This window comes from Colossoma macropomum, unplaced genomic scaffold (assembly GCF_904425465.1).
Source record: "Colossoma macropomum unplaced genomic scaffold, Colossoma_macropomum, whole genome shotgun sequence".
NCBI lineage: Eukaryota > Metazoa > Chordata > Actinopteri > Characiformes > Serrasalmidae > Colossoma > Colossoma macropomum.
The window spans coordinates 28,367,069-28,382,701 of NW_023494792.1; the positions used below are offsets into that span (position 1 = coordinate 28,367,069).

Genomic DNA, 15,633 nt, shown 5'->3' on the forward strand with positions numbered 1-15,633 from the left:
TCCACAAGTGTTTCACATTAGGCGGTGGATGAGACGAAACATAAACGAGAAGCCAAGCTTTGTGTGTGTGTGAAATGTATGATTTATAGTGGAATTCCAGCTGAATGTTTCAGCGGTTTTGAGCAGAACCTTGTGTGTGTGTCCATGTATCTGTATGTGTATGAGCGTACGTATACGTGTGCGCACAGACATGTATAATGTTTAGTTTGGCATTCATCAGCGTGCAGTGCGGAGTTTTTGGTGGCTGTGTACAGGTGCAGCAGCATGCGGTAAATCGTGCTGTCTGTGCACTATGTGGATTAATGCTTAGAGCCGTGCAGCTGAGCGTGCCTGTCTAGATTGATAGTGGAGCAACGTGGGAGTGAATGTGGTCTGGCAAATATGTTCCTTCTGTATCTATACCTATTTGTCTTTGCATGCAGTGGTGAATCAATCTAACCTTCCCCCTCCCTCCAGATTCAGATCACCAGGCTGACGAGGATGTGACCACCGCATGTTTTCAGGGTCAGGGGGAGCGTTATCGGGGAACAGTCAACGTCACCCCCAGCGGAGTGGCCTGTCAACGCTGGGACTCGCAGTTTCCACACAACCATTCCTACACTCCTCAAAACTACAAATGCAAGTGAGTCACCATTTACCATCTAGGGCCTGTTTACACATGCACTTTCAACGATTGGCTCTTGTTCAGATTTCATATGACCGCATGAAATCCAGATGTAAAAGCACCCAGGACGCATTGCAGTCGGATTAACCACATTCAGACGTGGTCAGAGACGGATCTTGACCACATTTAATCCAAGTGTAAACAGAATGTGTTTTCGATATGCATACAAGAGCGGAAATATATCTGCTGAGTGCTGACTAGAAAGTGAGTAGGGCTTGAGTAGGGAATGATTATGATGAACTGTTCAGTTGCCTTTTATGTTCATTCTATTCATCTAAGTACAAGCTCAAGTGGCAAAATTGGCTTATTCGCCATCTTGCTTCCTGTGTTTGGCAAATTGAGTTATTAGCCATCTTGCTTCCTGTGTTTACTAGCTATGTAGCTAACACTGGTTGTACTGTTGGTGTGAGAGTGTCTCCAACCAGTCAATACACAATCTAAGTCAAATGTAAATATATTTTACTGTGTAACCAATAGGAGTACAACAACACAACATAATGAATATTGTTTAATACTAGCCTCTCAATTAAATATGCACAATGCAAAACATTCAACAGACTTGAGCAAATAAAATACTTAGTTTAAAACAAATTGTGTTGCAGAAAGTCTAATAAAATGAAACAAGCAAGTCCACAATGAGGGCAGACCCTGAAAATATCAGAGAGCAGAAAGAAAGAGCATACTCCTCAGAAGCGTATATTAGCTTGGGACTAACATATTAACTTGTGGCTAGTACACTGTTATGAAATGTTGTACTTTTATATTGTTGAATGCTGTAATAAACTGAAAAATAGAAATAAAAAAAGTAGAAATAATAACCTATGGCAGATTGTCAGACACTCCTTATGCATGTCATTGAAAAATGTATTGAATCGAGACACCACTATATCGTATCGAACTGAATTATGAACTTTGTGAATCGGTACACCCCTAATAATCAACTTTGAAAATAATTAGTTATAAGATTATGTTTGATATTGGGCCTACAGCAAAATGACAATAACTCTATACTTTGAAGGGTTACATACCTACAAAACACACAGCAAACTTGAATGTTGAACTGATGTGAACAGCCTGTGTGGGTTTGTTGGGAACTCGTTTGAGTGTCCTCCCCCTGTTCACACTGATTTATTTTGTTTGCCTGTTGAACTGCCAGCTTGAGAATGTTGGAGTTTGTTGGTGTTTGAAGGGCCTTCAGTACTGTAAGGCCCTTCAGTAGTCCTTCAGACCAAAAGGGTGAGCTTTGTGTGGCAGCTTTGAGTTCATACAGCTCATTGGGAGTTTCTTGTGTTTCATATGAGATGTATAATTGCATGATTCTTTCCTACAGTGGATTTTGATGTTTGTGTTTCAGAGATTTGAGAGAAAACTTCTGCAGAAACCCTGACGGCTCTGAAATCCCATGGTGCTTCACCACAGATCCCAAAGTGCGTAAAGCCCTCTGCACCAACATCCCCAGGTGTAAGACAGAAAAGACAGGTGAGACCACACACACACATACACATGTGCACACACACGGTTTCATTTGTGTACAAAAAAGAATTAAAAATAAAAGCAGGAAAAAAAATCTCCATAACAGATATGCTGTACTCAGCTTCTAAAGAAGTTATAGAAATCCTTTTTGTATCCCAGTTCAACATTTCAAAAGACACATTTCTCACCAGTAGAATCATTTTGACGTTCCAGGTCAAGCAGTAGGCCTGTCTTGCTTTCTCTCTTTCTCGCTCTCTCTCTCTCTTTGGTTCCGCTCAAACCAAAGTCAGATGTTGGCACAGTGGAAACCTTTTTTCCACGACCACCAATTGTAAAGTGGTTTCTGACGTGAAATTGGCTCTCGCCGCAAATAAAACTCTCTTTCAAACATGCTTATTTCATGACAACATGAATACAGTCTGCGAATCCATAAATGACCAAAACATAAATGTCTCGATGGTGTGGATTTAAGTGCATTTCTGTGTGTATGTGAGCATGTGGTAAATATGGTCTGATGTATTGTTCTTGCTAGATTCATTTCTTCTGTGTCTGTGTCCTAGAGTGTTATGAGGGCAATGGTGAGAGCTACCGAGGCAATGTGTCAAAGACCAGATCGGGTATTCCCTGTGGACTCTGGTCTGACCACACATACAGGTATGCAACCACTCACCAAACATTTACGGTAAAATATGATCTATTTATTGCCTGTCCTTAGAAAAGCTAAAAAAGCATGTCCCTCTCTTTCTTGAACTCCCTCAGCTGATTAGAGTTCTGCCAACCAGGGAACTGCTCTCACCCATATGGCTTTGTTTTAGATTTTGAGCTCATAATGAGGGCTAGAAAACAGATATGGAAAGGAAGCTGCATTAAAGGATTGGAACAGAACCTCTGTCCAGTATATTGGCCGGGCATTTTGTGCTCTTCTTTATGCCAACTCTTTCAGCAGCGCTATGCAAGTATATACATATGGGCATACCTAGTCATGCCTTGAGTCTTGCCAGATTTTAATTTGTTCATTTAATTTAAATTGCTTAATCAAATTCAGCACTGTTCATATTGTAAACGAATGCAAAGAATGGAACCCAAAACACTGTCATGACAAGGTAATATGTCCCTTTATGTGTCTCTAAAGTCCTTAAGGCCACAGCTTTAGCATTACCTTGGAAACAGCCAAGTTAGCTTAGCTAGTTATAGTACAGTTGACCTATTATACGACCTTAAAAGCAAAATTCCATTAGACTAGCCACAAAGCTTTGTTTTGCACTGAAACGTTCTCCTCCTTATCAGGGAAAAATTGTCAATGATTATAAACATAGATTTATGAACATTAGTAACCAATAAAAACGCTCATAAAATGCTTTCAACAATAATGTCCAAAAACACCTGGCAAATAATCATAGCAGACCACTTTTAAATGTGTTTTTAAAGACAAAGGGCTCATAAATCTCAGTGGTAACTAACCTATGCCACACAAAATCTGGGCACAGTAAAAAGTCCTTTTCATAAAGTCACCATAGTTGTGATCAGCATGCTGGTGTCTTTTTATTGCTGTAGTATTGTTACAGTAAAAGCCAAACAAAATCGACAAATTGTAAAAAAAACAAAGAAATGAACTATATTGATATGTTATCAAACGTTAGAAGAACTTCTATCCACAGTGAAAACTGTGGAGAGACAGAAAAAGAAGAAAGAGAAGAAAAAAAGCAACTAAATATCACTTGACAACCTGCATGAATCAATTTTAATTCCTTTTATAAATTATGACAGATCAGCAAAATGGTGTCTCTTCAGTTTATATCTGCTTTTTTAATCTGATTTGCTGAGCCACATGAAAAACCGCTGTAAAATACTCAATTAATTATTGGCCATTGAATTAATTAGTGTGCTCTGAAATCCTCTTCTTCTGTCCCTACAACTGCACTTTCAATGCTTCCAATGATCTAGTCTAAACATATCAAGGTGTGCCTTTTCAGTTGGTTAATCGACAGAGTGGTGCTCATTCGTAATGTGTTGGTGACTTGCATAAGTGGCTAAATGTGTTTGAAAGCATGGTAGGAAAGATAATCCACAACGGCTTCCAGGAAACTTTCTGTTGGATCAATTCAGGTGTTATTTTTGTGGGATGGTGTTCGTTCATGAATTGCTAATGGCACATGCAAATGAGGAAAAGTGTGGTAGTGCCACATATCACACAAATAGTGAAACACCATGGTGTAACGAAAATAGCTGGAGACTTCTCACATGTAGAACTCTAAAAAGTAAAAAGTTGAAGCTAAAAAAGTTGACACTTTATTAATGTATTTCCATGGTACTATAGTTACACCACCACGTTTAGCCTAGCAACCTACATGGTCAGTGTTTAGCAGGTGTACAAGACATGACTGAGAAATCTGAAGTAAATTAGCATGGCTAGGCTAGCTAAAATAGCTGCTCTCAGTTTTACCTTGACGAGCCACCTTTCGAGAGCGTTAGCTGTTCTCTTTACAGTGGTAATCCTTGTTTATGATTGAGCAAATGTGTTACTGCGATGCTATTTCCTCTTAACATCTCGCTAAATCAGGCAGTGTGTTTGATAAATATGGCTCATAATCAATTACTGATGAAAAGCACTTTGCTGAGGATGATTCTGTGCTCATAGTAAAAATGTTGTGCAGGCTGCTGTCTCAGAGCCTCCTAATCAGTGATGAGTGTATAGTTTGCTTTGGTAAGAATATCTAAATGCAATATTACAGCACTGGTTAGACAAAGACGCCTAGAAGAACCAGAGGAGGGCAGAAGGTCGACACCTCCACATTTATCCAACTGACAAAATAAAGACTTAAAATACCAAACAGTGCTTCTAGAGGGACACACTGTCCAGGAAGCGTCTCACTCCAATGCCCTTGTTTTAGGCCAAACTCCTAGCCTTTGCTAATTTACAGGAATTTTAAAAGCCGAAATTGCGCCGAAGGATGGACATGTTCCAGAGGCGACCCCCGACCCCAGGAAGCGCTTCCCCCCACTCTCGCGCATCGGTCAGATCAAAGCCAATCAGCTTCCTTGTGTGGCGGGCAGCCAGCAAGTCTGCCTCAGCCAGGGTCGGGAGGTCAGCTCTGAGAAAGCTCAGCCACCGCTCGCTACAGGGAGGAGGAATTACCCTCTCCTTCTCTATCCATCACTCCTTCCTATCCATTTTTCACTTCGCTCTGTAGGTCCTCCATCAGCCACTTGGATTTGTTTGCTTGGTTCGAGAAGTTGCTTAGTAAGCAGGTTTGAATCAATGAGAGAACAATGAGCAGAACTTCAGACTGTTCTACAGAATGCATGCTTTCATACTCCATAAGGAAAAAAGCATGATGCTCTTTCTGTGAGGAACTGTAGGCAATTTCAGACTTACAGAAGAGTCAAAGTTTCCTACCCACCCAACCCCCACCGACTTGCTTGCTCTTACTGACAGTAAAATTGATTTTCTGCCTTTGTGTGTAGCAGGGATACACGCTCTGAAGAGGCGAGTGCAGGGCTGCAGTTGAACTTGTGCAGGAATCCAGACAGAGATAAGCATGGCCCATGGTGCTACACCTCTAACTCCTCCATTCCATGGGATTACTGCGGTCTAGAGCGCTGTAAGTTTCTCTTCTCTTCTCTTCTCTTCTCTTCTCTTCTCTTCTCTTCTCCCCTCTCCTCTCTTCTAATATTGGTTTCCCAGCCCTGATCCTGGAGTACCACCTGACCTGTACATATATATATATGTCTAAAGTATGTGGACACCTGACCATCACACCAAAGGTTTTCAATAGAGTCAGGACTCTGTGCAGTCCACTGGAGTTCCTCCACACCAAACTCATCAAACCATGTCTTTATGGACTTCGCTTTGTGCGCAGGAGCACAGTCATGCTAGAATAGGAAAGGGCATTTGTTGCCACAAAGTTGGAAGCATACGTGCTTCAGCATTTGGCATGGTCTACTGCGTTGTGGCCGAGCTGTTGTTCCTCCTAGACGATTCCAGTTGACCATGACAGATCTAGCTAGACAAAAAATTCACACACCTGTGGCAAAGATGGCATTCTGTTCAGTTGCTGTTCAATACGACCCAATTTACTTCCAGTGTTTGTCTACAGAGACTGCATGGCTGTGTGCTTGATTTTATATACCTGTTAGTAATGGGTGTGGCTAAAACTCCTGAACTCCATAATTAGGAGGGGTATCCTTATACCTTTGGCCACTTACCGTGATGTAACACATCTTTTGCAACTAATCAGCAAATTAACCAGCCTTTTTGAGTTGTGTTAGAGCACAAACACTAAAATGTTGAGGACAGATGTATGCTGTGATGAGGGCTGGGAAAACCCTGGAAGAGGATTCCTTTTCTGAAGCCCGAGTGTTTTGATTGAGGAACCCAAATATGATCCACCTATTCTTTTATTGCATTCCTGTGTGTTATTTTTTTTGGTAACACTTCTCTGCTTTGCTCTCACTCTAGCTCTTATGAACAAAGAGTGGTAAAAGATAAACAAAGGGCCTACAGCATTAAAATTAGGTTTGTTAACACAGCTTTATTCTCCAGCTGGCTTCAGGTCTATGAAAACTCTGACACTACGTCAGTTGCCTGTCGCTATTCTGCAGCAGAGCAAATGAACATTGACTGGAGTCAGAGCTCCACAGAGAGAGACAGGCCTGTTTCATTTAGAGAAAAATAGAAAAAAGTCACATTTAGGAAAATAAACTCTTACCTGCCTTCGGTCACTGAAACTGTCCTGTCAGAATTTGGGGTATCTATGCTCCCACTTCATGTTTGTTTGCAATTTGAAGGTTGGGAACTCCTATTTATATTGCATAGAACATGAAGGCAGCATTAGACAGAGCTTATCTCAGCAATAAACAGTGAGTTTGTGCTTGGGGTTTGCCAAGCGCGGCAGAAGTTTGGCTTAGGCGCTTCATGTGCTGCGTCATGCTCTAACGCTAGGCAGATGCAGACCTGTGAACCACAGTCACTGTGCCGCTCTGCTAGCACCAGCTCATTCTCCTGCTCTAGCTCCTCACCCAGGCATTCTGTCATCAAAACACCAAAAACGGAGGCTTTTTGCACAGCCATGGCATTAATCTTCCTAATGGGAACCATGTCCTCCCTAAAGTTAGGATTATTCAAAACAAATTAGTTTTACTGCTGGCATGTATCCAGATCGCTGTTCTTAACGAATGAGAGTTCTGAGTGTTTACTCTGTGAGGTGCGGGGGGTCCATGTTCAGGCCATGCTGGCTTGAATTAGTCATATGCATGTTGATTTGCTACAGCAAGATTTCTACAACAGTGAAATGACAATGTGCTGAAATGTCTGTGTTCTGTGTGTAATTTCAGGTGAAAAGACTGACCATATAGAGAGTAAGTAGTTCACATATCTCACTCTTCCATATCTGTCGTTAAAAGTGAACTTGCCTACTCCATCTAGCTTTCATTATCATTAAAATCATCATTATTTTTTCCAAAAACAGGCTAAGCTTAAATCAGGAATGAATCAGTTTGTTATTAATGACTCCTTATTGAATCAGTATGTGGAAACCAGCTCAAAGGAGTAATTAATCAGAGCATCCAGTCTTGCTTACTGGCTGATATTCCAGGCTCAAATTATTGTATGTGTATGTCTGAATGGGCCTTTTTACTTATCTTTTTACTATCTGGTTCAGAGTATCTTGGCATTTGTAATAAATAATGTACATAACCATATTTTTAAAATAAAATACTTGATGAAAGGTGGGGCATTTGAGGAAAAACAATATTACGCCAGGTTATGTCAGACTTTTAAATGTAAAATTCCTGTGCCACTGCTTAGTTGAACCAAACCCAGGCGACGTATTACTGTGTTTAGATACCTTACATAAGAGCTCAGAATTTGTCAGTGCTGATCCACTTTTTGCTTTGTCTCCTTCACTTCAGCACCCGGGCCAAAGCCATCATGCTTTGTGCATAAAACCACGCGAATTGTTGGGGGGACGCAGGTGCAGCGGGCAGAGGATGGAAGCTGGGTGGTCAGCATCCAGAAAGGGTAACTTTCCTAATCTCCCACCACATTAGACTAATCCAGTGCCCAGTTCCATTTCAGTTTAACCAGCTCATGGAGAGTGATGTAAACCAGCCTTAAACGGGTTTCCTACACAAAATAACAAAGAAATAACACAACTTTTTATGAATGCTGTTTAGATTTAGCCTCATAGCATCAGCACAAAACTAAAGAATGTATCTTGACCGATTTACTATGTTTCGGGTAAGGGAAAAACTGTGTGAACTAGATTTTTCGATTGACTATTGCTTTATGGAAGCTGTGCAAGTAAGGACATGCCAGTGTGCCCAGGTCACCCAATAAAAGACATTTTGAATAGATTACGTCATTTTTTTAAACGGCATATCAAATGTCAGTGCAAAGTTGTGTTTGAAGTGTTTAGTTAATTGAATTAGAATGTTTGAATGTCAGAACATCTTTATTTCAGTTGAGTGATGTAGTTATGACTGTAAGCGGGACTGTGTCTGAGTCTGTCATGTGTGCTGACAGGAACAGGCACTGGTGTGGTGGATCTCTTATCCGAGAGGAGTGGGTCCTCACTGACCAGGAATGCTTCCCTTCATGGTAATGTCTGTTTAGTCTGTTTGACTTCATTCACAAGCAGTTTTCTGCAGGTCTTTAACCCTCACCTGTTTTTTAAAGCCATTTTTCTTTTCAGTTCTGTTTTTCTCTACTTTCAGAGAAAAACAGAACTGAAGTTTTACTTCTGGCTGCTCCCTAACTGGCTTTCTTATTTATACCGATGTATGTGAAGTTATGTTTAGAGTTTTAAAAGTTTTGAAGCAGAATATGATAAAACCATAAAATTGGAAAAATGATGTCGTTCGTAATCCAGAAAATGCTTCTGGCTTAACTTTCAAGGGTAGTGAATACTTTCTCAAGGCACTGTATGTCTTTTTTCTGCATTGCTGAAAGAGGTTGTCTGTCTCTTTCTCTCTCTGCTCCCTTTTACCGTCTCCCTGTACATCTCTCTGTCCATGGCCATCTTTCTTTGGGAGGCGCGGATGCAGCGTTTCCTGTTTATGAGTGGGTAGTGACAGGCTGATGTTCTGGCTCAGAGTGAGCCGGTGGTGCTCTGTTGGACATGGAGCTGTTTAGCCTCTGTGTGTTTGGCATGCCTCTGCTGCCGGTGATGTATGCCTGGGGATCTGCTGTGGCGCTCTTCAAGAGAAAACCTTGTTGACCCAGAGCTGTTCTGAACAGAGAGAGCGCGGGTGTCTGTGTTTTAGATCAGTTCTACATAACCCAGACCCGCTCCCTCCCGGGCTTAGCTATCTCACGCATCTCAGGAAGAGGCAGGCCCATCCGCATTGCTGAGGACTCACCTCTGTGGCCCAACCAGAAAAAAAGGAAGATTGCTTTACCAGGGATGCAATCCAATGCATTGAGATATCTTTTCCCTACACATTTAACATCAACACGTGGCTCTTTGTTCTGGAGAACATCTCCTCTCCTACTGTATGGCTTAAAGCGACAGTTGTGAAAAGGCTTTCCCCTTACCGCGGATGTAGCCAATCTGCTTCTTTAGTTTTGCCCGAGGCTAATGCAGCTAACAAACAATAATGGAAACTTGAACCCCATCAGTTAGCACTGTGCAAACTGCATGGCTAAATAATCACACACCTGCTTAAAACCACATCAAGTTGTTAAAAGGGCACTCTGGCCAAAATGAAAAATTTAACCACGTACCTTTTTGCCTGCTACAGTGGTGCAATCAATAGTCTTTAGAGTGAGATGTTATGGTTTAAAGACTAAACCCCACTCTGATGAAGTCTCTTGAAGTACCTTTTAGTTTTTTTTTTCTAATTTCAAATAGATTTGCTTATGGGGTTTCTTACACTGTGTGAAGTACTGTTATCTACAAAAATGGAAAAAAACAGATAAAATTCAGGCTTTAAGCTGCTACTATCATTTTATTAGTTATGTGCAATAATTTTGCTCACCTCTATAATATTATGTCTAATAGGTAAGGTATAAGGGTACTTGTTAACTACATTGGCCTCAAAGTTCTTTGCTGATCGACTACATTTAGGGTAAGGGGCAAACCTGTGAATTTGAGCAGGAACTTTGTTTCAGGATGGGTAGACGTGTCATTGCCTTGCTTTAGTATTTCATTCCACTTTCTTTCCTCTGTATGTTTGCCCTGGCATGTGGCTTCTGTGTTTTATCCTGTGGTGGGATGAGATGAGTTATGTGCTTCATGTGTGTTCCTCAGCGTTCCTGATCTTTCGGAGTTCAGCGTGCACGTGGGTCTCCTCCACCTCAGCGCCTCCTCACACACGAGCGGGCTCCGCATTGCACACATGGTCTGTGGACCTGAGAGCTCCAACCTGGCTCTGCTCAAACTCGTCCGGTATGAACTAAAGAATACTCATTCATTCATTCACATACTAGTTCACACATTATCTTGTTCTATGTCTGCCACAGCATACTAAGTTGAAATTAAATAATGAATATGAGCAGATTTTCAGCTTTAATTTACAAGTAAAAGATAAAAAAAGAGATGATTTCAGGTGTGGCATTTGCATTTGGAACCTATTGCTGTTAACTCTCAGTATGAAGTCCAAAGAGCTGTCAGTGCCAGTAAAGCAAGCCATCATTAAGCTGTAAAATCAAAACAGACCCATCAAAGGATAGCAAAAACATTAAGTGTGGCCAAATCTGATACACTCTTAAAAACACTGGTGAGTTCAGAAAATCAAGAACACCCTCCTGGAGGTACGCGTATCTGTGTCAAAGTCAACAATTAAGAGAAAACTTTACCAGAGTAAAACAGTGGCTTTACCACAAGATATAAACCATTGGTAAGCCTCACAAACAGGAGGGCCAGTTTGCCAAAAAAGGCTGTACAATTCTGGAACATCTGAGACAAAGATCAACCCAGAATGATGGAAAAAGATAAGGATATGAAGAAGGGAAGGAACTGCAAGCATGCCATCTCATCAGTCAAGCACGGTGGAGGTAGGTTTATGGTGTAGGCAGGAATAACTGCCACTGGATCTGCTTTGATTGATGTGACTGGTGACAAAAACAGCAGGATTAATTCTGAAGTGTATATGGCTATATTACCTGCTTAGATTCAGTTAAGCACTTCACAGTGCAGGTGAACTGAAGCATACTGCAAAAGCAACCCAAGACGTTTTTATGTTGAAGAAGTGGAACTGAACCGAAGACAGCTGCAGTTAAGGCCTAGCAGAGCCCCACTGAATTGTCTATGTCTATATCTATGGGTTCCAGACTTCAGGCAGTCATTGATGGCAAAAGATTTGCAGCCAAGTATTAAAAATGACTATTTAATTTATGATCATGTTAGTTATGTTCAGTTACTTTTGTGCCCATTAATGGTGAGGCTACATATGAAAATACTTGTAATTCCTACACGGTTCACTTAATTTGGATGTAAATACCCATAAATTAAAGCTGAATGTCTGCACTTTGAGCTCATATTTATTACCTAATTTCAACTCTATGCTGTGGCCGCTACAGTAATCATAACTTTGTCAACATCCAAATATTTATGGACCTGATTGTATACATTTTGTGTATGACTTGCACAATTTTAATCTAGGCCAGCCCCTCTCTCGGAGCATGTGAGGACTGTGCAGTTGCCAGTTGCTGGATGTCAAGTGTCAGAAGACTCCCAGTGCCTCATGTATGGCTGGGGAGAGACGAAAGGTACCACACCAACATCAGTCTCTTGTTTGACTCTTTACTGTCTTTGTGGCAACAATGAATGCCCATTTTGTACTGCAGTGGCAATTTCCTACATTTTTACATTAACATGTACACCAATGTTTCAGCATTATTCTAAGACTGCTAGTATAACTGTAATTCATGTTAATATAATCATATAAACATAAACAGCATGGTTCATTTGTCACAGTCCAAAAATGGGCTCTGTCAACCTGAGCTTAGCATAATTAAAACGTGGTCTAGGCTGATATTGGCCGATTATTCATGATATATTTTGACATGTAAACATTAAGAGTATTCCTCTCACTATCATTCAAGCTTTGCGACATTGCGCGGCACCTGGTATAGTGCTACACGTGCAATGACAGCTTTAAGACGCCAGAAAAAAAGTGACAACAGGCAAAAGTGCACTTTCAGGAGAGAACAAGTAGAATATTTTGTCAAAAATATACATGAGATATTTACACTGTAAAAAGGAAACTGAAAAAAGGAGGCTGAAATTGGTTTGAAGTGTTGGTGGGATGTTGGACTGATGAGAAATATTGCATCTGAATTTTACTTGCTTTGCCATAACCAGTATTTATTGAACAGAACTAGTTCAAATGCTTGTTACTACATGAAGTGAATGTTTTAGGTTGGACTAAACTCGAACACCTTGGTTCTCTCCTTTTTTCTAGACCCGGCTGTTATGTTCATATAAACATATTAAATGTAATCTCTGTTGAACCTGCTTTCTCCTAAAGACGGATGTAGGTTCAATAGAGCCTGATATTCACTGGCACATATGTTCCTTTAGGGGCTGGTTTCCTAGCTCCTAAGCCTAAGCCTAGACTAATAAGGATAGTGCGGCACCCCCCGGCATTGCAATCTAATCCAAAATTTGGCTTTATCCACATCCAGGAAACCAGGTCTATAAGGTTGTCATGATGATAAATAATGCTGAATATTGTTCTGATAAATTTCCAATGGTTTCTTCAGGCACAGGCCATGAAGGCAGCCTGAAAATGGTGCGTCTTCCCATGGTCAGCAATGAAAAATGCTCACGAATCCACAATGGTAGCCTGCCTATCACAGAGACCAAAGTCTGTGCTGGGGGGGAGAAGGACCAGGGCGTGTGTGAGGTAAGCACTAATACCTTCTCTGTTTGTTTTCACTGGCTACACTGGAGCACATCATCTTGACCCTTCTCCTTTTGGCTTACCTCTTACAGAAAGACTACGGTGGTCCACTCGTGTGTCAGGAAAGAGAAAGCAAGGTCATTATCGGTGTGAGCATCCACGGCCGGGGTTGTGCCATCGCCCGGCGGCCTGCTATCTTCGTCAACGTGGCCTATTACTCAGAGTGGATTCACAAAGTCTTCAAACACTATTCTGACATTGAGACAACTTACTAGAACATTCTTCTACATTTAGAAATCACTGCAGGTGTTCATTTACTGTGACATAAGGTGTTCAACATGTGGCACATGCAGTACATATGGCATCCTTAGAATGGATGTTACACCAATAGGAGACTGCAACTCGTTGCTTCAAGAATAGAGACTCAGAAGAGAGTTCAATGAGTGCAGACAGTGTCTTCTTGAAGGCCCCTTTAAATCAACAAACAAAAAATTATTCGTTTTGGATTTTTTTCTGGCTGATGATATTTTTTCTGATGACTGTTTTTTTTTACTGATTGCTCACTAATCTGGGACACTTAGACAGATGTAACAGAAAGAAGATGGAAAAGGAACTGAAGAAAACATCACAGCGCAAAACAGCCAATTTTGCCAAAAGCATTGACCAAAGCGTCGTTGACTCACTCTCTATTGTTCTCCTGGAGATACTTGAATGCAATAATAACCAAAAGTATCCAGATTCAGAACTGAGGTTTGGTTATTCACTTTGAGGGGCATGAGAGCTTCTTTTCAGTTTTCAAGAAGTCACTAAGAGGTGCAAGCAGAGGTGAAATTGTTCTGGGGCGATTTTCAAGGACTGCTACCGTAGTAGTGCATATATCTGCAGGGAACCTCATCACTAGAGCCAGTTCTTTTAAGTTAAAAAGTCTGATTACAATGTCACTATGCATTTATATTTTGTCAGCGCAGCATTAAAGGTGAATTCCACTGACTGGCTGCATAATTAAATAACTGTGCTGCATAGTTAAGATATAAACAAAGGCATTCAGTAAAGTTTGATGTGAAGTATTCTGTCCAAGAGAAATTTAGAATGGTGTGAATACATTGCCTGATGCTGTTCTGCAATATTTTTGAGATAAGGTTTTAACTTCAACTGTAATGGTACATTTAGGGTGTTGTTAGGCAAAACTGTACCCAAAGAAAATGTATTTTTTTCAGATGTATCACTAACTTACCATAAATAGTAGGTTCATTAGTCTTTTTGGATAGTAAATAAAATGTCTGTATCTGCGCTGTAGTCATTGCAACTCCTCCTGTCAACACCACTGTAAAGAAATCTGAGTCGGTAAATTTCTCTGAACCATTTCACATCAAACCACTCTGACTTTGTTTACAAAAAAATAACTGCCTTAGTTGTATGTTTGAGCTGACGCTGTACATTTGAAGTGTGTTCAGTAATAGAGAGTGTTACATAGCTTGCCTTACTCCAGTATGGAGCATACAATGGCCCTTTTTGGGGCTGTGCATTTACTAAGTTTGGTTTAATTTTTGCTCTTGTGAGTATATTGCTGGTACTCTATAGGTCTTATAGATCTGGCTAGCTTACAAATATGTGAAGGTCTGTCCATTCTCACGGTGTGTTATGTCTAAATTTAAGGTTATTTATTTATAATAACATGGAGGAAGATTTTTCCAGCAATATTATGTTACAAAAGTGTTAGTGTTAATTTTGGCATGAACTTTAAAGACGTGCCTTTATTAGAGGAACAAAGGGATAATATATGTTTCATAAGCACATCATTTGTTTATGCACCATAATAAAATATTCTGACTCAAAGATGGCTCCCTACAGGTCTATAAACCATAAATATTTCAACCTAAACAGAGGCTATAGTTAGTACATGAGCTAATATGGCTTGAGTTCCATACCTCTGATTGCAGAAAGTCCTGAAATAAACTGGGGCTCTAAGGCAAGTCACAAACAGTTTTACAGGTTTTCTCAGACACAAAACATACCATATTTATTTTATTGTTCATGGCCATTTTATGAGTTAAATGAATGCAAATGTATCATTATGTAAATATTATTGTACATAAACTGTGCATTCCAAATATTCCTACATTGTTTCAGTGTTGTACTCACTTTCCTTTTCTACATTTTGTCCTTCACTTTTTGAGCTGCTACATTAGGCTGACGTCCCACTACATCATGTTATGTTATTATTTTTATTTTTTATTTATTTTAAATGGATGACTTCAGTGACTAAGAGTTTGCTGGCTTTTTTGTAAATAATTTGTCAGACAGTATGTTAAGAGCATTTGTAATATTGAATTTTGTATTAAATTAAAGTTGTTTATAATAGATATTTCAATAGTGTCAATTGTTTGATTCACCAGTTGGTCAAGAACATGTTTATTTCCTGCCCTCTCACTCTCATTTCCTATGGCTCAGACAGTATTTTGTCAACAATTAAGCAATAGTGCACTGAAAAAAAACTATGTTTCAGGGTACAAATGCTCTTAGTGTGTACCCTCAAGGGTACGTCTTCAGCACCTTTACTTAGGGAACATACACTGATCAGGCATAACATTATGTTTATAACATTTGTTATAACATTATTGTTTCTATACTCATTGTCCATTTTATCAGCT

At 40.2% G+C, this 15,633-nt stretch overlaps 1 protein-coding gene across 1 annotated transcript in view; it reads left to right on the plus strand.

The window, feature by feature from the left end:
* The window catches only part of hgfa (hepatocyte growth factor a), a 33,003-nt gene extending 17,576 nt beyond the window's left edge, over positions 1–15,427 (plus strand). Inside the window, exons 8-18 of the mRNA XM_036576783.1 lie at positions 457–622; positions 2,019–2,143; positions 2,698–2,791; positions 5,603–5,739; positions 7,472–7,495; positions 8,048–8,156; positions 8,661–8,735; positions 10,387–10,524; positions 11,740–11,846; positions 12,843–12,985; positions 13,075–15,427. Coding sequence (XP_036432676.1) covers positions 457–622; positions 2,019–2,143; positions 2,698–2,791; positions 5,603–5,739; positions 7,472–7,495; positions 8,048–8,156; positions 8,661–8,735; positions 10,387–10,524; positions 11,740–11,846; positions 12,843–12,985; positions 13,075–13,257 — 1,301 coding nt within the window. The 3' untranslated portion in view covers positions 13,258–15,427. The remainder of the gene's footprint in view (positions 1–456; positions 623–2,018; positions 2,144–2,697; positions 2,792–5,602; positions 5,740–7,471; positions 7,496–8,047; positions 8,157–8,660; positions 8,736–10,386; positions 10,525–11,739; positions 11,847–12,842; positions 12,986–13,074) is intronic.
* Positions 15,428–15,633: the final 206 nt, after the last annotated feature.